Genomic DNA, 22,625 nt, shown 5'->3' with positions numbered 1-22,625 from the left:
TGTCCTGCAGGCAGGGCGGCTCTTCGTCCCTCACACGGGCTTGTTTCTTTTATCCGCTCACCCTTTACTCAGTCTCCTCACACAAATGCCAGCCTGCCTCTTACAGTGCTTTTCCCATAGGTGCTGGCATGGAAATGCAACATGTATTTCCATGGAAAACGTATGCTAAACATAGTCCGGCATGAGGAGAGCCTGTGTGTTCAGAGCTTCCTATCTCAGCTCTTCACCTTGCAAAGACAAGATTCGAGTTTTCCAAAGCTACCTGGAAGCAAGACTTCCACTTCTAACCACATCATAGTCTGTTTGTTTTATCCTTATTCCTCCGTGCAAAGTTGCAAACTTCACCTTTTCTTTTTTATTGTTGTTTTCTCAGAGCCCATGTCTTGCTGAGATCTGTCCAGCTCTTCAAATAAAAGAGGGACACTCACACAAATGAGGCAAACATTCAGCCAGCTTTTTGATTGTCAGGCTTCCAGCTGCACTCTCTTGTCCTTTGATGAATCTTGGTGCAGAACCTCAGATATGTGTCTTGTTATTCTGCTACTGGCTCTGGGAGATGTAGGGCAATCGTGGAGAAGTGTGTTAGAGGTGCTTGAGAAAAGCGATGGAATTAAGGAAAACTGGGGAGCGGTAGCTGGGTCCCTCCTGGGGAGTAATGAAAATTATAGTGCATCAGTAGGGAATGTGACGATCTGCTGAAACATGGGAGTCTGAAGGGCTTTGGAGGTGGTAGATGTTACCAAGATGCAAAGAAGGAGGTGACCTGTGTACCAGGGAAGAGGCTAAAGAGTTGTGCTTAGTGGATATCTTAGTAATTAAAAAGCTGAGCGGGGTTTTTTTTTATTTAAATTGTTTGCTTTACTTTTATGAGTTTGTTTCTTTTGGCTGACTTTTTCCACTGTGTCTGAGTTAAACAAATGTGGCAACAAAGATAAAAAGAGTTTGTGAAAAAAACCAACAACCCTCCCCCGACACACGCTGTATTTACAAATCCATGTTAATGTCCTTTTCTCCCCCAGAGAGAAGTATGTTCCCTTTGGAGAGCAAGTCTGGTTTGTCCCATTAGTAACCACGTACTCCATGTGTGTCCTCAGCCCATGTCTCTTAAGGACCATCAATTAAGGACTTCTCTGAAGGACCAGCGATTCCTGGCAGAGCACATTAAGAAGTGATAACGGGAGGGTGGGCTGGCTGTGAAGGGGACACAGAGTTGAATGGAAATGGAGGCAAGTGAAGGTAAATTGCAAAGAAGGGAGTCAGCACAACCAGGCGAGTTGGGAAGAGAACTGTAGCAGTGGCTGCCCCGAGTGTGTCCTGGTGTGGCTGCTCTAGCTGGTGTTTCATTCCTGTGTCCCCACAGAGCAGCGTGTAGCTGAGAAGCAGGGCAGGGATGCTCAGCGAGCTTCAGGCTGTGGGTGACGTCTGTGAAAGCTGGGAGCAGAAGGCTGCTTCTTGCTCTGATCTGTAAATGTGGGTGGAAAGTTCAACTTTGAAGGGGTTGCAGTGGTGGTGGGATTGAGTCTTTAATTCCAAAATAATGCTCGTAATGGTGAGACTTGGGTTGCAGAAGGGTTTCCTGCTGGGAACTGAGGGGTCAGAGTTTCCCCTAGTGCGTGCACAGCGGGCTGCGAATTCAGCTTTTTCTTGGAGAGGCTCTTGCAGCCACATTGTTGGACGGTCCAGTTGTCACAACAGTGACAGCAAAATCCAGTCCAGAACAGGTGTGTTTGGACGCAGCCGTCACTAAAACTGCCACTCTTGGCACAAATCCCTGACAGGCCCAGGAATGGAGTGAGTGATGTGATATTCTGGAAATAACACCTCTCTCCCTCTGTCTTTTAATTTTTTCGTTTTTTCTGTCCTTGAAAATGTGGATGTTATGGTCTGAGCATCAATCTTGGTCCCTTCTGTGGTGGAAAGTAGCAGAGTAACCTTATCTTGTCTATGGGGCCTGGAGGGCTGAAACCGCTGCCTTCACTGTGGGTGGGTCTTGCAGCATCCTGCTCTTTGCTTTTTGTTTTCTCTCTTTTGGTCATGAAACTTTACGTTAAGACACAAGAAAACTTTGCCTTCAGTTGCTTTACGAGGCTGGCTGTGTCCTGCAAGGCTTCACAGCTCAGTTTCCTATGAAAGGTAAAAATGAGGTGCTAATGGGTAAAGTGAGCCCCTCTACAGCACTAAAGCAGATGTAAAGTGTGTCCCAAGGAGGAAACAGTGAGGAGGAAGTCACAGCTGTGAGTCAGTGTTTGCTATCTACAGGGATGACACCGTATCCTTTCCTGGACTGCAGATCCCTTCTGCTTTCGGGAGGTGTATTAGCTGATGACCAGAGATGTTGCTTTCCATTGTGTGGAGCCAGCTTAATTCCTGATCGCGGTTTTCCGTTTCCAAGTCTAAAGCTTCCACACAAACGTATAACTATGCATGCAGATGCAACCTCTGAAAATAGAGATTTATCTTGGGCTTTAGGAGCAAATGAATGACTCACTGGTGAGCTGAGAGGCTGTCTCTGTTTTGTCTATTGACCATAATCTCCAGGTCAAATTTATCTGCCTTCTAGCTGCTTTCCCTTCTGGTGAGTGCAGGAGGCAATCCTCAAGTGCCCCAGGATGTCAGGTGGGGACAGCAGAGCTGTCCTGAAGGTGCCTTTGTGCCTTAAAACAGGGATGCCAGTGGCTCATCTCATCTCAGGTCTGTCATGTGCACAGCTCTTTGGAGCTCCCCAAAAGATGAGCATGGCCAGCGGTGGGGAGAGACTGCAGCTCAGCTATTGCAGGAGAGATCCAGCAAGAGTTCAGAGGTGCTTCTGCAAGGCTGGTGTCTTAAAAAAACCCCAAACCACCAAGGTGTGCTCTGAACTCAGTGCGGGATCTTGATTTTCCTGAACTCTGTCGCAGACCAATGAAGAAAGACAGGCTTTTCCAGAGCACCCCGCTCAGGGTCTTACATTAAGCCAGGCTCTGGAGTGCTCCTGCTCCACGTGGTCTTAGAGCTGAAGGTGGACGTTGCGAACATCTCCAGAGCATCTGGCATGGAAAGCTGCTCAGTTGTACCAAACAGGCAGTGTGAGTGCCAGGAGAAGATGAGAGTGAAGGGAATTTCTGGTTTCACCCCTCAGTTGTTTGTTTGGTGGAGAAGGCAAAGCAACGGAGAATGAAGAGCACTTGTCAGCTCGACTATGAAGTGAGCAGTGAGTGGAGGAAGTGTTTTGCAAGAGTCTAACACTTTTGACGGGCAATTGTCAAGCCTGCATGTTTTGATAAGGTCAGAGTTTTATATTTGCCGATTCAACAAAATTAAACAGTTTCACAGAAACCTATTGATCTGTCAAAGTTTCCAGCAGTGGGTGATCCTGGCATTCATTTCAATGAGGTCAGTGTTTTGCTGTAATTTTATACAGAAGACAAGTAGAAAATCTCACTCATCAAAAAAGGAACCTTTCAACAAAATATTTTACAATGTTTTTTTATTGGATAAAAAGGTCTGGAATAGGCTTTCTTTGCCCATTTTTGGGATGAAAACCTGTTTTGAAACCACGGAATTTGCTTTGGGAAAGCAATCCTGGTTTTAATCCAGCTCCAGCTCTGACAGTCTGGAGAGGGAAAGGAGGCAGTAGCATCATCCACCTTTTATCGAAAGGGTACGCAGAGGTCCAGACGTCTGCCCCGATTGGTAAGGTCAGGGTTTCTGCGGCTGCCAGTCCAGTCTGCAAAAGCAGTTTAAATTTTATTGCTCCTCTGTCTCTGCAAGAGGTCACCAGCTGTGCTGCCAAAGGGAGTACCCACAGCGCCGTCAGCAAGCCCATGCGTTGGCTCCGGGTGCCTTTGGAGTTGGAGGGAAGGTGGGCACGAGCTTGAGCTCAGGGAGAAGCTTCGGTCGCGTTTTGCTGGCTGGGCTGCAGAGCGGGTGGCCAGGGTGGACCATGGGGTCCGGAGCACTCGTGCAGTCACCCTTGCTTGGGCACCAGTTGCTCCAGTAGCACGCACAGCCTCGGTCTTCCCAGCGCATCACCGAAAAGCAGCAGCCGTGAAGGTTGTCTCTGAAGTTCCCATGTGGAAAGAGAGCCAAACTAGACTGTTAGGAAAGGAGGAGGAGGAGACACACTTTCATAGTGATAAATTGAGTAAGAAGTGGCCGGGAAACAGCTGCAGTTACACTTGTGTCATTTTTCTGAGCCTGGATCCTCTCGTCGGGCATAGGGATTGCTGACTGATTTTTGTAGGAGGAACTCAACGTTTTCATTCATGTTCCTGTACTAGCTGGTGGGATTTTTTTAGGAAGTCTCTAAACATTTCTGCTCCTTTCTTTTGTTCTTGTTACTCATTAATTTTTACTACTGACTCCCTGTAGCTGTGCTTTATTTCCCAGGCAAAAAAGATGCAGACAGGACTGTTAAGGCAAAAAAAGTGCCAATCACATGTTAATGAGTTTTCAAGTTTCTCTGTGTTAAAGCAAATGCACACACTCAAAAATATGGACATGTCCAGGGCATGTACTGTGCATCCACACACACATCAAAAAAGCAGATGAGAAAGTTATTGTGATATTGAATGAAAATTTTGGTACAGAAAGAAAAATAAAGCTACTGGAGCAACCCAAACTGGGCTCTGGCAGGTTGCCACAGATGGCAATAAAGTTGCTGCCAGTGGACTCGCACCATTGAGAAGACTTCATTGAAAAAAAACAACCAGGAGATAACGCAATACAGAATGTTTTTTCTAGACTTCCACGGAAAAATATGTTTTCTGACAGCAAGGTTTTTGGCCTCAGAAGTGGAACCTTTTTGTAAGAAGCAATGCAAGAGGAATGCGTAGTATTTTAGGGTTTTGTTCTGCTTGCCTGGATTTCACTTCAGGCTTTTGCTGCCAGAACAAAGTTGTTCGCAGAGCTCTAGCAAAAGAATCACTTAGAAACAGTTATTGATAATAATCCCTTACACGTGCAATGAAGGAGTTCCTTTGCCATCCTTTTCCCGCTGGTGGAAAGATACAGGGTAAGGAAGGGAAGAATTTTCCCGTAATATCAAAATTGAGATGGATGGGAGCTACAGCCCCATCTTGCTCCCTTTTCAGATCCAGATTTCCTTGGTCGTTTAGGTTTCCCAGTAGTGGATGCTGCAGCTGAATTTCTCTAAGTTCAGTTAGGGGAGTAATGGTCCCTTCTGGCTTGGGGGAAGCAGCTTTTCACTGGAGAAAAGGAAAAAGCTGCATTTGTCTGGCTGTGCCTGGGGAGGTGGTGTGATGAGTGCAGTTTTCAAGCAGAAAGCGTTCAGATGCTGAAACTCCTGTCCTTGGTGCTGCCGCTCACTGCTTCCTATTTTAAGAGGATCTGAAACGGGTGCTTTCTCGTACTGTGTGTTGCACACGTGTGGAGGTTTCCTGGCTCAGCCCAGCTGCTGCTCCAGCCCCAGGACACAGCTGTCCCCCTTGACAACTTTCCAGTGGATTTCTGATTTTTGGGGGGTGGAAGGACGGTCTGCATGGCTTGCAACAGGCAGGGAAAGACTTTCCCACCTGGTACTTGGCGAGGGGAGTAAAGTCTCTGTAGCACCTGCTTCACCTTTATGCTGCAGAGGTGCTTGGGTCCTTACGGGGGTAACCCATCCCTCTCTCTCCATGGAGCGAGGTCCCAGCAGCAGTGGAGCACCTGGGGTGCACGCAGCACGTCTGTCCCCCTACCATAACGTTGTGTGTTGCTGACTTGTCTGCTTCTTGCCACATGCAGCAGGTTTCGTCTTTCTGCATGGTGGGGCCAAGGCTGCCTGATCTCACGCTCCTGCGCCGGGCTCCTTATCACCCAGACTCAGGGTTCTCTCAACGGCGTGCTCTTGCGATAGCTCACGTCTGCTTCAGAAGTGTAACTGTTCTCTGGCACAGGGCATGGCCGTGAGAATGGCCCCTGGGATGGGGCTGTGAGAAACAGCAGCAACGGTCGACAATCCAGTGATATAACCATGGTGATTTCCTTAAACTCCACGTTCACGTCTGGTATGGCCTTTCAGTGCAAAAAAATGAAAAAACAAAGCAAAAAAACCCTCTCGATGTTAGGTCCACACGGGGAAACCAACTGGCAGACACCCACATTTAATTTGCATGCCCAATTACCCAGCTCGTTAGCTTTCCTGTTTGCTGGTTCACGCAGACAGGAGGTTGCTGGTTCACGCAGACAGGAGGGGTGTTTGCGCTGCCCCGTGCGGCTCCTCCGCTTGGCCTTGTGGACGCGGCAAATGCCGGCTCGCAGGGACGGGGTTGGGGCTGGGTTTTCCGTGATGGGTGAACGTTGCCTCACCCTACATGATGAGCAGAGCCTGCAGGCTCAAGCCCGTGAGAAGCCCCGGCAGGTCAGCAGCCAGCTTTTGGCTCTCCCTGGAGTGTGCAGCATCCTGACCTGTTCTTTTTTTTCACATGCTGCTGTGGTGTTCTTGCACATCTTAAGGTAAAAACCTGCGGTCTGACCCACCCATAATTAAAGCGTAATTTAATTTGCGTGCTGACTGATCTTAGGTGAGCAATGAGTGTAGCCCGTGCAGAACTCATGCCTCGAAGATAAGCCATTTGCCGTTTTTATTGCTTTTTATGACCCGACGCATTTGGCTCTTAAACTTCAGGATTTGAAACAAAGGGGAGCAATCCCCTTTGAACAAAAAGCACAGCTCCTTCTTAACCGAGATCCCAGTTTTTCATTTGGTGGATTGACAAAAATGCTCTTTGCTGTCCTCCGAGTTGAGCCCTGTGGCTGGTGCTCCAGGGATAAAGAGGAGTGGCTGCTATATTCTCATATTTAAATAGCTTAAGCGCTGTTCACACTTGAAGCATGAACCTGCCCCTTGCTCTACTGTAGCAGGGCTGCTGACATCACTCAAGTATGTGCCTTAAGTATACGCTTGGAGTTATGTTACTGTTTAATTACTGAGGCCCATGCCTCAGACTGTGTAAATTATGGAGAGTTTGGTTTCTTGGCCACATTTTAACATTGGTGAACCGTATTGTTTAGGCTTTAGGATTGTTTCTTTTGGCTTTACTTTGTCAAGATGAAAAAGCTGATTAAAAAAAAAAAAAGTAGTTTGTTTTCTGGTTGATTTTCAGTCTTTTTTTTCATCCCTTTGCATCTTCAAAATCCATTCAATTAATTTTTTTAAAAAAAAATTAATTGTCCTGTTATGTAAAGTTGAAAAGAAATATCCTCATTTTCCCAACAGCGTGTTTTCTTTCTTTGGTTAAAACTGCACTGAGCTGGGCCGATTTGTATATGTGGTGTTTCACTCCTGATAAAAGTATGTTTGCTTACTTTACATAGTGCTTTTATCCACCAGAGACTTCCAGCTGTGCAAGAATTGATGCATGTTAGCTGTTCCATTGATCTTTTTTGACCAATCCTTAGGCATCCTTGCGGAGCTAGAGCTCACTCTCCTACTTTCAGAGAGACAGCTGCATTGTCAGATTTTAAAGAGAAAAAAGTTGCAGTTTCGTTCGTGCTCGGTGGAGCGTAGACTCCAGAAGTCAAATTATTCTTAGAGCAGTTTGGCTTTTGCAGCTGCCCCCTTGCAAATACACTTGCAGTGCAACAGAGAGAGAGGCTGAGGTAGTTCCTAGCAGCCACTTGCTTGTGTGTGTGCTTTTTCACATGGTTGTCCAGGCTGTGGGAAAACCCTCTCTGTGTGCCAGGATAAAGGAGCGATGCAATGGAAAAGACCAAAGTCCTTATCTGTGCCGTATCTTAATCTCCCTCTTACTTTCAAAGGTTTGACTCTGCTGCTCTGTTCCGTGCTGTGGTTTGGATTTGTGCTTTCTGTGTCATTCATGGAACAATCGCAACTGAAAGCTGGGTTTAAAATCGTGCTTGCCAGGGTGTCTGTGGCAAAACTTGGGCTAAGAGTAGCAGGGCACAGCCTGGAGGTAGCTGACGCTTCCTCAGGGCAAGACAAGGAGCAAAGGATGGGGAGCAGCTATCCAAATGGTTTTTTTTTCCCCATGGTTAGCTGGTTCTGGGTAAGGTCTTTGAGTTACCGTGCCTCCTTGATGCGTTTGGCTGGCAGTATTTTAAGTTTGAATCCCTAGCCTGCCTGCCCTCGCCAGCTAGAGTCCTCTAATGACCCCAGAGACCAGCTTTTATTCCTATTTTGATTTCTGATACAGCAAAAAAAGCTGCCATTTGGTTAGGAAAACACACACTTTTTGCACACCGTAAGGGGAAAAAGAAAGTGTAGCTAGAAAATACAAGAAGCAGCAACTTTTTTCTTACATGGTCCAGTTAACCATTCTTCCTGTCCTTGTTGCTTCGTAGATGCATGTATGCGCTGGCCGTGGAAGAGTACATCACTTTGCATGCTGTCCTCTGCCCAAACCTGGTGCTCCATTTGCTTTATGAAGGCACTAGGGAATTCGTGTTAGTTGCCCCAACTTTGATCGGTGCTGTTTAACCACTTAAGTCCTTGCAGACAGCTCTGGCCCGTGACGTTGTTCTCCTTTACCTCGGTGTTCAGGGAAGCTGACCTTGTTGTGTTGAAGGGTTAAGCCATTCTCTTAAGTGGATTTTGCTGATTGGATTGTCCTTCATGTTGATGCTGTGAGCAGAGTGTAATCACATGAGTAATGTTAAAAATCTGCCTGACCTTGGAGTCCATAAGCTGCTGCTGCAGCTGGTGTGTCTAAGGCAGTTTCTGTAGCCCCTGGCTGATGGGTGTGTATGTAACTGTAGTGTCATGTCTGATTGCCTCTGGTGTCCCTACCCAAGTGGTTAGGTGTGGCAGACATGCAGGAACCTTTTTATGTGAGCGACAGAAGATGGCATTCAAACCTCTGGACACACAGCCAGACATCTGCTCTGTGCTGACAGAGCATCCTCTGTAGCACTTACCTGCCTAATGCCGATACGCTTGCCTCTGCAGAAGGAATTCAGTTTCTGACAGCTAAGAATGCATTGGTGCATTCCTTTTCGAAGTTCCATGAGAAATATTTTATTTTCTTGTTTGTGTTTTACAGAAACCTGTTTCCCGCAAATCTTGTCGCTGCAGCTTTCCGAACGGTAAGATATGCCTGGGCTTTGGACATAAGTTACGGTGCACAAAGTGACTGCTCTTCTTGGAAGAAGGGTGGAAAATACCGAAAGTTAGATTTACTTATACAGGGTGAGATTTTTAAAAGAACCTGATGTAATCAGATGTACAACTTCTGTGGCAAATGGTTTGATTTTGAAAGATACTGCTCAAACAAAGGCATATTCGTAGGCGATGTTTTCTACCTCCACCACAAACGTTCTTTAAACTGTTGTACTTTGGTGCTGTGTTGAGCAGCAGTGGCAGCTCTGCTTTGTGCCAGGCTGCTTCTCACTTTGCAGGAGCTAGTTGGGAAACCTTGGGGTACAGAGTTTGAAGCTGAGCTTGGAACAGATAAGGCTAAAGACTTTTAGGCTCCTGTATGTGTAAGCATTACCTGGTGCTTGATGCTTTTATTCAGTATTTTCCCTTGTGTCCCTTGCTGGATTAATCGCTCAGCCTACCTTCTCTTCCAGCAGAGGACTAAGCGTGGCAGGATGATAACTGGCACCAGAACATAGTGTGGTTTAAACGGATGGGCAGGAGCTGTTGGGCTCCAGGAAACTTTTGATTTAGTTTTTATTGCTAATTTTAGATGGCAGGGTAGACACTTGAGTGTATTGCTTATGGGGCAGAGTGATTCTTTCTGATACAGGAGCCTTCATGGTATTCTGCGGATTTGTTTTTGTATCAAAAACAAGGTCAAGCTCTTAAAATCAAGTTCCATTTGGAGTGTGTATATATAATACGGTACAAGTCAATATGCCGTAAACAAAAATAGGAGCGGTACAAAAACATCATGAAGAAAAGGATATCCTGTGATACTTTGAGTGTCAGGGTTCTCTGTGTTCGGAGATGAAATAAAGAAGTTCTCCTTTCCTCTGTGCCGCTCTTGTCACAGGTAATGGCAAGTGCCCAAGTTTTTCTTTCCCCTACTTTATATCTAAAACAAAGCCCAAAGAAGTGCCCTACTTCTGCGAGGTGTCTGGCGTATTTATCAAAGTAAAATGTTGCCCTGGATTTTAGATGTTTCACTGACAATTTTAACGCCCGCCTCACCGTTTCTGACAGTGAAACAGCACAAGCATCTCTTGCCTTCTTCCAGAGCTGGTGCAATAGCACGGGGTGTGAGCAACAGCAGGGTGGAGGAGAAGGGAATTCCTCAGCTGCTGCCCAAACCCGGGAGCTCAGGCAGTCACAGAGCGCTTCTCTGTTGCCACATGAGGAAGGAGCCACATATGCTGTCACTCCCCTTTCTTGCTTAGAACAGGCTCGTTAGCCTCCACAGTACAGTCTCCAGAAAAAGGTGTCCTAACGGGAATCTCCTCTTTGTGAGATGCTGGGTGATAGGGTCGTATTGATGATCTGACTGGCAAACATTGTGGTTTTGTTTGTTTTCCTACCTGCAGTATGCAACAGACTATAAGATACTGCCCAGAAACACTACCTCTGGAAATCTCACGCAGGAAAAGGTAAGGTCACTGTTTCGATTTTTATACAAACCCTTGTCAACTGTAATATTTGACTACTTCCAGCCATCACTGAAATGAAATAAGTTCTTGTCTTTGCCTGGAACTGAGACACACACTGAGATACTCACAGCCACACAAGAGAGCTTCAATGGACAGGAGAGCTGGATTCAACTGATCTGACCCTTGAGACCTTATTTTTAGGCCAATATGTCTTAGACCTGATCTAAGGTCTCACTTGATAAAAATTTTGATTACTCACTCTGCCTAATGTTTCTGAATAACTTCCTGTAGACTTGGAATTACTCTTCATCAACAGTTTGGAGAGAATGAGGTTTTTTCCATTACTCAAGGCTCTTTAAAAAGAAAAAGAAAAAAAGTTTAGTTGAGAATATTTTCTTGTTGCCATGCTGCTGAAATTTTGTTTGAAGCAGGAAGAAGTGCTTTCTGAAGGAGTAAAAATTATAAGAGACAACATTACAAATAGGCTGCTCTTGCAGTGGTGTCAAAAAGGAAACTAATTTGCAGGTGAAGCTGAGCTAGCGAGTGTTAACTTCTGTATGTGGCTCACAGGAATTCCAGAGATGCTCGATATCCTGTTGAGTGGCATCTCTCCTGCAGCATGGGGCTATCAAACTTCTTTATTATTGGGCAGAGCTGACATAGTGCAGATCCAGCAATAATTACCCTTGTCTTACAGGCAATGTATCCCAGCCTGCAATGTGTCGCCTCGCCCCAAATGAAGCATCTTGTGCTTTCATGGGATGTTGGGGAGACAGGTCTGAGACTGGAAATGACATTCAGGCTTATTTTTTATTTCTCAGGCTTGCTCTGACTACCCGAGATCGGTATCAGATGTTGGGTTACTATATTTTTAATACGGTTTGAATGCCTCTAGGGCAAGAGACTTGTAATGTTGTTGTTTGCCACAGAAGGGCTCAGCTGGGACTTGCCCACCAGTTTGTAAAAGCATCAAGGAAGAAGCAATTTATGCTCATCCAAAGGGGCTCTGAAGCGTATCCCTGAGCGCCAGAGGTACCTCATTACCTTCTCTTGGCCACGCGGGCTCTGCAGAACAGCGTGTTTCCCAGCTCTGCTTTCGGCTGGACTTTGACCAGCCATGGAGGCAGAGTGGGAGGTAACTTGGATGGCACGAGCAGTGAGCGGGGGAAAAGTCAGCCTTGCCCAGAAGCCTGCTCTCACACAGTGCCCGGGCTCTGCCCTTGCCTGTGAGATTGCATTAGCCCAGATCTGTGCTCACCCCCCTGACATGGATGCGCGGCGATGACTGCAGAAGGGCCACGTGATCCCAAAAGAGCACTTTCTCTTCTCATCCCATTATATCCTCGGGCAGTACATGCCCGTGCAGCCTCGTGCTGCTAAAAACCAAGTTCAATACGACAGGCTCTAACAATGCGCACTTAGACGTGCGTGTTTGCTTGCAGGGTGCAGTTATTCTTCATTTAAGCCAGGGTAAATGAAAGGTGCGTAAGACTCTTCTTATTCACCTTCACTGTCAAGTTTTATAGGGGCTGCTTGGCAACCGAGCACGGATCAGGGCCAGCCATATCCATTGGACGTAGGCTTGGCCGTGAAGTACATTTTAATGCTCATTCAGAGCCATCACTCTTCCTTAAGAGATAAGAATGCATCCTTTGGAAGTTCAAAATGTGAGATTCTTTTTCAGTTTTCTTCTTTCCTTTTCTAACTTATCAGATTCCTGTCTGACACAATATCAGAAAAAAATATTCTGAATTCATCACTGGTGCCTGTTTTTGCCAGCGGTTATGATGTAAAAGTTATTTCTGCTATTACTTTTCCAGAGCTGTTGTTGGAGCAAAAACAAAACTGAGCTTCTTTAATTCTCGAAGACACCCTGGTGTCTCTAGGGAAGAGAGGACCAAATAAAAAGAAAGCGTTGTCTCAGTTTTGTTAGCTCAATTTCAGTACTGGTCTTACTATATCATTTACGGATAGATGGGGATTAAGTTTGGAAAGGAAGAGTATGATTTTTGAATAATATATAGTGTAAATATAACAGCAATAGAAGTTGAGTTCCATGGAAACAAGATGATATTGCTATCTAATGTTTTCTTTCATCAGCACAATATTTGATTGAAGCGGAGGAGTGTTCTGCTTCTACTTTCCATACGAATAGTGTAGAGCAAAATTTTCCATTGATTATATTTTTTCCCTGCCGCTGGTTAATAGGCTCTGTCTTCTCTTGCTGATGACATGAATAGCAGCACACGTAGATGTCTGCTCAGCCATGTCCTTTTTGTTATTTCACATGCTCCCCTCATGTTTACGTAGCTTTTATGAGTACATCCTCTCTGTTTCTTTGACAGCAAGGCTTCCTGGGGCACGGGCTATCTTAGATCCCCATCTGCAGCACAGGGAGGCTGTGAGGGGCTCCGAGTTCCTCTTGTGGCAGCAGTAAAAAAAAAGAAATACACAAAGCAGTGATTGCTCTTCTTCCTCACATCACATAGCCACATTTTCTTTTCAGCCACCTACTACTGGGACAGCCCAATGTCAGCAGTTGTTTCCTTGATAAGCGTTTTGTTTCAAGAGCTAAAAAACAACAGGATCTTCAGAGAGATTCAAGGACCAGAAGAGCTTCATGAATCTTCCTACCAGAACACATAATTTCAAGCAAACAATAGCTCATCCCATAGTTTATCCATGAACAAAGCTCTCATTAAAGCTGTTTTTGTTTGGTGTCTACAATGCTGCTTGGTTTGGCAGCTCCTTTGGGGTGATGCACTCTTCTGTTAGAGTACAAAAAGGCTGTTCAGCATCTGCCAGTTTTAGAGGCTGGGATTGAGAGGATCTTCCGCTGAGGATTTACTGCTGGATTCTTTCCATATTATGAAGGAGGTGAAATTCCCTGAACGCTGCAGATTGTGCCCTCGATTTGCAGGGAGCAGGTCCTTGCAGTAAATTACTACTCTGTGCAAAAGATGCACCTTCTGCCTGCATCTGCAGAGATGGGAGGCGGTGGTGGATGTTGTGTGTTGTAAAGAGTTTGGCTCAAGAGGAGGAAAGGGAGAGCAAGACCTGAATGGGGTGGCTGGATGATAGTGAATAGAGCTAAGAAGTTTTTGATAGCTGCACACAGAGCCCTTCCTCTGGTCATCAAGAATTCAGGGGTCACTGGATCGCTAGAGCTAGGTGTGAAGGACTAGTAAGTGTGGGAGAACAGCAGTAGCAGTGATCGCGATGCTGGGAGGGAGGTGGAGAGAGAGACAACTCCAAGGGTGAAAGAAGACTACGTGTATTCTCATTCCAGAGAGATATAGGAGAGTTAGAGGAGAATTGGCCAATCTATGCACGCTAGGCTACTGTGAAGGACAAGATGAGAAGTCACTGGTGTCCTGGCTATAGCTAACTGGAGATGCTCTCTCTTGCCCTCCTCTAGCTTCCCGAGAACAAAATTTAGCGAGCCTTTGTCACCCATGGCCCTGCAGAAGGGCGAGCGACTGGTACTGGTGGGGATTGAATGACCTATAAGAGCCCTGGATGCCTCTAGTCAGGGAAGTGTCTTTCCAAATGAAGCACTAGGAGCTCTCTCTGGCTCTGGTTTCTCCTGTGTGCCTCCCAAGCTGTGTCTTGTTCTGTGACCCTGTGTGCCCTGCCCAGCTGGTGGGAAGCTGAGCTATCCTCATGCAGATTCAGGGCCCTTCTGTCTAGATCTCTGAGAAGCCCAAATGGTGGTGGGTTGCTGGGCTTCAGTCTCACAGGGCTGCATTTAACGATTTGAGAAGCAAATGCCCTGTAAAAAGAGTTTGAGAGGCGGAGATGCTTTGCAAAACATCAGTATAAAGCAGTATAATGAGGTTCCCTGTCAGTGACATCCAGGTCAGGGTGCTGGGCGCTTTCAGCAGCTTGAAACACTGAATTAGCCTTGTATCAATGAACCTGATATAAGATATAAAATAACAAGTTGGGGCCGGGGGAGAGGGAAAGAAAAGAAAAGAAGAACCAAGGTGGAAAGTTATGTTGCTTTCACTCCATGTGAATGAAGTGTTTCTTTTTTTGGTGTAAAAATGTTGAAATTTTTCCTTCCTGCTAATGAAATTGTTGTAAAATTGAGACTTGTACATTGATTTCTACATCGTTACTGATAAATGGTCACTGAAACTTCGTTAGATTCTCTTCAGCCTTATGGTAAAACTTGTCTCCTACCCTAGAGTTTCAGAGAAGTGAAAAACGTGTGCGTGCCACGTACTTGAACAATTTATTCAATTAATAGGAGGGTGTAATTTTCTTTTGTCTAATTGTTCTAACCACAGAAGAGTGTAGAGCTTTCAGGCACATGAAACAGAATATAGACAAAAGGATCCGGACAGAAAAGTTTTGCAGTGTGTGGAGAAAAGAGCACATTTCTTCAGGCATCTCTGGAGATAACGCTGCACCCCATTCTTAATATCTTGCCAGTGTTTTCAATTCTTTCAACAGGAAATCAAATAAATACTGACAGCTTAGCCCTGAACAAGCAACCAACATAAAATTTTGCAGATCCTAGGTTTAATTTTTTGTGTATCTATCAAATAAAAAAATCTGTAACTTTCCTTGTTTGTCAACGCTTTTGTTAATAGCGGTTTAGCCTCTGTGCTTTGTGTCTAATTTATGTTTTATCCCCTTCCCCACAGTACTTTACTTTCCACCTGCCTCTGAGAGACAATCCACTTCAGCAGCGTACTTCCAGCAAAAATATCATCTCGAGCAGGCTGGTTTTATCAGATTTAGTAGATCAGTATCCTGACTTCTTTAGTCAATATTTATTTCAAGCTTTTTAGCTCAGAATCTGTTTTTCTTTCCTAATGTTAATCTCGTGTCTACTTAAACTAGCCAGAAGGCCAAAACTTGTACACAAACCTAATCTGTTTTAGAAGCCCTTCCAAATAAAACAACAAATTGACATGTTGAGCTTGTACTGCCAAGTTGGGGGGGGGAAAAAGAACCAGTTTGTCAAAACAATGATATTTTTATGTAGCCACAAGAACACTCATTCAGTTCGTATGATACTACGCTGCCAAACAAGCTCCAGCTCTCTTTGAGAAACAAACCATGAGGGACCAGCAGGGCAGACTTGTGAGCAGACTGACTTTTGTCAATAGGTGGATCCTGTTTTCACCTCTTACTTCTAGCATGCAGCCATCTGAGAAGTGGGACAGGTATTTCTTCTGTTCTTCTTGTATCTCTCCCAGATGAAGAAGTAGGTTTCCACAGTTTGCTACCTTTCTCTGCCCCTCTCCCCCCTTTCTGCTCCGTACTATTGGTTGTTTCCTTGTGTTTGTTCACGTTGTATAAATATTGCAATGAAGTGATGGAGCTGGAAGGTTTTAAGAGCAAATTCTCATCAGGCGTGTCAGGAAATAAGAGCATGTTTGGGGCCAGACTGCTGTTCAGGCAGTAGAGTATCACAGTGCTAGCAGTGAATTATGCTTGGTGGGGTAAGCAGAGCTAGGAAACCCGTATCACCAGTACGTACACCCTTTATACTTGCGATCTCTCCCACGCTGACCTTCCCTCGTGGGGAAACAGAGAAGTTTATGTCTTTTAGCTGTGCACGTGTGATTGGTGCCTGTTCTGTTTTGGATCTGCAGTGGAGCTTGTCCTGAGTAAATTGTGGAGGTTTCCGTGTTCAGGGCACTGAGAGCACATGAATCATGTGGAAGGGCATGAGGAGAGGTAGTGGCAGATCCTTTCCTTCCTCAGTGAATCCACACCAGCTCATAACTAGGGAGGTTTGTATTTGGACTGTGTACAGATCTTGTCTGATTCCTTTAACAAAGTAGATTCTTCTGTCCCAGAATATGTTCTGCTTGTTGATTTTGGATAGATTAGGCAGCAAGAAAATGAGGTGACCCTTTTTGTGCCAGTCTTGCTTCTGACAAGCCACCTTTTTTTGCCTTTACAGATCCCTGTCGGTACTGATATTGAAGGGATGAATATCCTGGGACTGGTGATGTTTGCTCTGGTTTTAGGAGTGGCGCTGAAAAAGCTTGGTCCAGAAGGCGAAGATCTGATTCGCTTCTTTAATTCATTCAATGAGGCAACTATGGTCTTGGTTACTTGGATTATGTGGTAAGTGTGCGACTGCAGTACAGTATCATGCTCAGTTCAGAAATCTCACTGTTTATCCGTCTCGTCAGCTTTTTCCTACCAGATTCCTCATCACAGCACAAATGAATGTCATAGTGTCACACAATGGGGTCTTTTCTTCTTACTTGTGTCCTGTAATTAGACAGTCATGTGTAGCTTAAGGTAACAGTCTGGAACACTTCAGAGAGTTGCTTAAAAATCCTCTCCAGGACTCCTTTTTGATTAATTAGTGTAAAGAAGACTTCCTATTTCAAAGCAGCATAAGCCCATGGGTAGCTGCCATCATGTGCCTGAGGGCACTGGCCTTGAATGAATAAAGGAGATGTGAGGAAAGCAAGGAATGTTTGTGCTTGGACTGCACTTGCAAATGCAGCGTAACTAAAATCATCCCTGTAGCTTCATACCTTGAGTGCTCTTGTTGTCCAAAAAGTTTACTTGTACAGACCTGGAAGATATGTGAGGAGATATCTGGTGTTGATTTGAGAGAAACCCTGCTGAGTGCATCAGTACAGAGCCCCATCTGCCCACGTGCGTCAAAGAGTGATGGAGAACCTATGGACGTCTGTGTAGAAGGGAGAAACGGTCTCTGTCCTACTGAAACAGCAGTGCTGGCTGCTCAGTGTGTTGTGATGATGATCAGCAGAGCCTGAGTTGTACAGTGGATCTTTAAATCTCCGTTCCTCTTCTAAGAACTCTTTGGCTCTCTCGGTTGAAGCAGGAACTAGTGCTGCTAGCAGAGTGAGCAGCTGCTTTTTGTTTGCTCTTGCTTCCCCAGAGGTGGTTCTGCTAACCGTTTCACATCTCTGAGAGTTTCCTAAGGTTGATGGTTTATTTTGTCTCCTTCCTATTAATGAGCAAATCCGTTATTTCACTTACTTCTTTGGCGTCCAAATGTGTAACGTTGCTCCGACCGACCTCACAAAGCTTTTTGACACCAAAAAAAGGCTGTACGTTAGGAACTGGAGCACGCTGAACTTTTTCACTAGGAAAGAAACCAGCTTGGAAGGAGGCAGGCACTCTAGAGAGCTGTTCAGGCCACCCAAGCTGGGGTAGGATCAGCATCCTAACTGGGATTTCCGTCAGGTAGAATGAATCTGGGTCTTAGAGCAGCATCATGGCTCTTCTTTTGCAGCTGGATGGGTCTGGGCTTCTCCTGTGAAAGCAACAGTACTAACACATCGCACGCAAAAATAAGGACAGCTAGCTAACAAATTAACAGTGGGACGTTCCTCACCCCTTTTCCAGAGCTGTTGGAAAAGCTATAAGCTTACCTTAGCAAAGGTGTTTTTCATTCCTACTATTTCCCTCCCTCTAAGAAGCAGAAAGGTTTTAACAAAACACCTGCTTTTATACAGGCAGATCTCTGTGTTAGTTGCTGTCGTGAGGGATTGAAAAATTCAAAGTCTCAAAGCAGCTTAAGTCTTTCACTCTTGAGCATAATTCCTTGGACACTGAACACTGATAAGAGGCAGTTCTTGTATTCAGCTGATTACAGTGCTAACACTTCAAGCCAATCAGTCGGTATATAATCCTTTACTCTGTGGATTATCGGGACCACATTAACGCTGCGGTGCGCCGTAGCCCTTGCTTTTTCTCTTTCCTTCCCTAAGGCTCTTGTCCTGGTATGCAAAATCAGTCGAACTGCATGTACTTCCCAGAAGATACTTTGGAATGGGTGAAATCATACTACCAAGAGGAGAGGCAGCTGGAGCTTGTATCTAGTCCCATTCAACAGCTGCTCTTGTGTTTAGCACAACTTTGGTCTCAGCTTTCAGCTCCTTCTTTTCCATCCTCCCTCTCCAAGGGAGCTTGTGCAGCCTGATCTGGCTACGCAGGGTGCTCAGAAACGTGGTTCAAAGACAGCACGTTGCAGAATTGGCCAAGTGAGGGAAGTTCAACAGGCACCCCTAGAGATTTGGCCAAGGGAAGACAGAGAGAGGATGCTCACATTGATCTGGGACATGAGGTGATCTCTGCACAGTGCAGAGGAACTGCAGAACCACTGAAGAAGGTGCAGGCTAGGAAGAAGTGAGTTATCTGGGCTTGCCCACCCTTCCAAACCTTTGCAGGCTTAACCAAACCTTCTGAAGTTTGTCCCGACTCCACAGATGAGCTTCTATGGACATGGGTCTTGGAGTGGAGGGGAAAGTGGGAGAAAAAACATTCCTGACATGTGCAGGCTGATCTTTTGTAGTCAGGTGTGTGCCTGGGTCAGGGTTTTGGAGAACTGGGCGACCTTTTAGTGTTTCTTACTCTTAGAAGCAGAAATGGATGGAGCGTGGACAGCAGCAGCAGAGGTGCTCAGACACAGACATCCCAGTTAGAGCTGCAGAGGAACTGACCATGGACCTGAAGAGATTCCTGCAGTTCGTTTAGTAGCTGTTGTGCTGTAGGTGGAAGGGCAGCCCTGTCTTCTCAGGGCTGTTCCCAGCAGCGCTACTGGGACCGAAGGTGTGGCCGTGGCCCACAGGTGGCCCTTCCCCTGGAGCAGCTCCAGGAGTTCCTGACGAAGTAAACCTCAAACAAATGCTGACGTCCTAAGACGTGGCATGTTTCTGGATGGAAGGCGTAGGAATGTACGTGTACGTGGCTGTTGGCTGGAGGGAAGCTCTGAAAGCCTGATCATTTAACTTAGTCTTTTGTAAGCAAATAAGAGAGTTAATTGCTATCTTTGGCGCGTGCGTCAGCAGCTGAGCTCTCTGGTATGGGTCTAACTTTTTTTTTTCCCTACCCTGAATATGTTGGCACTCAGTATGTCTGCCATTTAAATGACCAAATTTCATACTTCTGCCGATAGTTACGGTGTGTGTAAGATCCTACTCTTCCACCCCTTTCTCTGCTCCAGTGGCATGAGACTGTTCCTTTTTCTTTCCTCCCATCTGCCATCCCTTCAGCGTTTAGGTCTTTGCCTGCCTTCCTCTCTGACGCACTGAAACTCCACACCGGTCCCTTGTCCTGGTAGCTTCTGTGAGCATTTCGGGTTCCCACTTGGCTTCCCTTTGGCAATCTCATCGCTGTGTCCTGAGTGAACAGAGGTTTTTCAGTTTAACCACTTGTCTTCCACCAGGCAGGAATGTTTAGTTAGAGAGGCCTTCCAAATCTGCTTAACTTGACTGTGTCATGGATAAGATATTACCCTTCAGTAGGACCAGCATACTCTTTAGAAGAACGGCATCTCCAGGATGGAAAATAACATGTTTTTCAAGGCTTTTTCTTTTTATTTAATGACAGGCGCTATTTCTTTACGCAGGTATGTACCTATTGGCATTATGTTCCTTGTTGGGAGCAAGATTGTGGAAATGGAAGATATTGTGCTTTTGGTGACGAGTCTAGGAAAATACATCTTCGCCTCTATTCTGGGCCACTTCATCCATGGAGGAATCATTCTACCACTTATTTATTTTGCGGCCACACGTCAAAATCCATATCGTTTTCTCTTAGGACTTATCACACCATTTGCCACTGCTTTTGCCACTTGCTCCAGGTGAGTTTCTGTGCTTCTTTTGGGATTATAGCCTGATTATATTTGTCACCGTAAACTGGTTATATCCCAACACCAAAAAATGTTGAGTTTTGGGTGTGAATATTGTTCTGAAATCGCAAAAAGAGACTTTTCAGCTTAGAGAGTTTCACTACTGTCAGCAGCCTGTCACACAGCACATACTGATAATTAGCTGTTGAGATCAGTTTCTCCAAATATTGGGGCTGTAGCATGATGCCAAGATGGAAATTTAGGGGGGAAAAAGGTGAAAGTATTTTGCTTAAAACCATTCTGCAAACTGTTTGTTCTTTCTGAAGTAAAGCTAGGGGCTTTGTCTTGAGTAGTTCTCCTTTTTTCAGGATGTGGAACAAGTTTAGACTAATTTTACAGGAGCAAAGCAGACTCCTTAGCTGGTATAAAGGGACTTAACATTATTGATTTCAAAGATCTGGCCTGATCAGCTTTTATGTGTCATAACCAAGCTATCAAGCATGTCATTAATGTTTTTCTCGAAGGGCAAACGCCTGATCGAATAACATAACTACATAAAATCATTTCAGACCATCTCCAAAAGTAGATGCATGTCTGTCACAGCAGCTGAAGCACATGAAGTAGGAGAGGGTTTATGAATAAAACCATCTAATTTATAATGCAAGAAATAAATTCAACAGTGATTTTTAATCATTGGGTTTTTTAATTATTTGTCTGTTCGTTTGAGGAGGTACTAGTGCAACATTAGCAGAGATTGCTGTTACATCTCTTGTGTTTATATTGGCATCTATTGGTGTATTTTTGTGGTTTGAGGCTTGATCATTCCCCAGCTCTGTCAGGCTGCATACTGTGTAAAGTCATGAGTTCTTGCTTCTAGGAGATTAGAGTCTTTGTCAGCTATTTCTGGCTGGGAGCAGATTATTGAATGCCACTGCTCAAGACCAGCAAGGAGGGTCCCTCATTGCTGTCGTGACAGAGAGGGTCTATAAAATGGCACTATTATTGTGACAGTCCTGTCTGCAGCATGTCAGAAAGGTGGAAGCCATGTGACAGTTCTCCGTTCAAATACTTTGTGCTTGATTTTTCCCTGTTGTCTGTCCCTAGCTCAGCCACTCTCCCGTCGATGATCAAGTGCATTGAGGAGAACAATGGAGTCGACAAGAGGATCAGCAGGTTTATCCTTCCTATCGGGGCAACTGTAAACATGGATGGGGCTGCTATTTTCCAGTGCATGGCAGCGGTGTTTATTGCTCAGCTGAACAACGTTGACCTCAACGCAGGGCAAATCTTCACAATTCTGTAAGTTGCTTGCTATTGCAACCACATCCTTCTGGCCCCCGGACATATTCAAGCCTGTGGTCTCTCTGTTAATAGCTAGCCGTTTGCATTCCACATGTCTGACCTAAAGCCTGCAAACTGCTATGAAACATAATTACAGGGTGATTAAAGGATGGAGCTTTATAAGATTTGCCAGAATCTCGATTTAATAAAAGGTGGAACCTGGGAGGGGTAATTGAATTCTGAAGCAGACTTTGAGCAGTTTAAAGCTGTTTCTTACATGAAATTCCTTTCCTTCCTTAAGCATCTCACTCACCCACCCTCCACTCACCATTAAGCTGGGTAATTGAGGCGTGCTGCTCTACCCAGAAAGCTGCTCCTTATTCCCCCATCTGGATGTCTTACAAAATTCTCCTGCCAGCTCCTCGGTTCTTTATGTATCAATTTCATACTAAAGACTCTGTTCCTGCTTACCTCTTGCTCTTTCTGCCATGGCGTCACTGGCTCCCTAGGTCAGACCCTTCATTGTTGCCCTCCTGACTGCTTTGCTCTGTTATTCCCTCCACCACCTCAGTCCAGCCTCCTTCTCTAGGACTCTCTCCCTCCCATGCCTGGAATATCGTCCTGCATCCCACAAAATGTCATTCTCTTAATTTCCCTCCTCAAAATCCATTAACTGAGGATCCTGCAAGGAGTTCTAGCTCCTGTCTGTGCTGAGAAGCCATAGCTGTATCCACCAGATGCCTCCTAGGGCCAGTTCCTGGCATTTTTTCAGCCCTCCCTGGCCAGGTTGTATTTCCTTCCTTGGTGCATTTCCCGGTATATCATTTGTCTATTTAGGCAGGGCTGGGCCATTATTTTCTTTGTGAATGGCCAAATCAGCCTTTCAGGTTACTCTTAGTGAATCAGATGTTAACACAGGCCTGAGGATTACGCAGCAACAGCACAAGGAAAACTCGGCTGTAGACATCTGCACACAAAAAGGTGTGTGGTCCATGCCTATGGCACATGCACAGCAGGTTTTCAGATTTTGGGTCTGTGTTTGAACGCGTATGAGACAGAGAAGGGACAGTGCCCTGCATGGCAAGGTTTACCTTTGTACCTTTGGGGTGTGGAGGTGTAATATAGTCAGCATTTTTGAGCTGATCCATGATTTGGAAATAGATATGTCAGCAAGGCAGCAGGATGTAGTCGTCTTTCCTTCTGAAAAGGCAGTCATGGTGTTAAACACAGAGCTATTGCCTGGGTAGCTGCTGTGGAT

General features: G+C 45.4%; 1 protein-coding gene across 2 annotated transcripts in view; it reads left to right on the top strand.

Moving 5' to 3' along the window:
* Positions 1-8,985: 8,985 nt before the first annotated feature.
* The window catches only part of SLC1A4 (solute carrier family 1 (glutamate/neutral amino acid transporter), member 4), a 16,827-nt gene continuing 3,187 nt past the window's right edge, over positions 8,986-22,625 (top strand). Inside the window, exons 1-5 of one of the 2 annotated variants that reach the window (XM_009866603.1) lie at positions 8,986-9,024; positions 10,444-10,506; positions 16,430-16,596; positions 19,865-20,098; positions 21,191-21,385. In XM_009866603.1, the coding sequence (XP_009864905.1) occupies positions 16,457-16,596; positions 19,865-20,098; positions 21,191-21,385 (569 nt within the window). In that variant the 5' untranslated portion in view covers positions 8,986-9,024; positions 10,444-10,506; positions 16,430-16,456. Of the gene's footprint in view, positions 9,025-10,443; positions 10,507-16,429; positions 16,597-19,864; positions 20,099-21,190; positions 21,386-22,625 lie in introns of those variants that run through there. The other variant, XM_009866602.1, reaches the window with a different exon arrangement.

This window comes from Apaloderma vittatum, unplaced genomic scaffold, assembly GCF_000703405.1.
Source record: "Apaloderma vittatum isolate BGI_N311 unplaced genomic scaffold, ASM70340v1 scaffold9473, whole genome shotgun sequence".
Taxonomy (NCBI): Eukaryota; Metazoa; Chordata; class Aves; order Trogoniformes; family Trogonidae; genus Apaloderma; species Apaloderma vittatum.
Note: the sequence above shows the minus strand (reverse complement) of the source record. Positions and strands in the feature narration are given on the sequence as shown.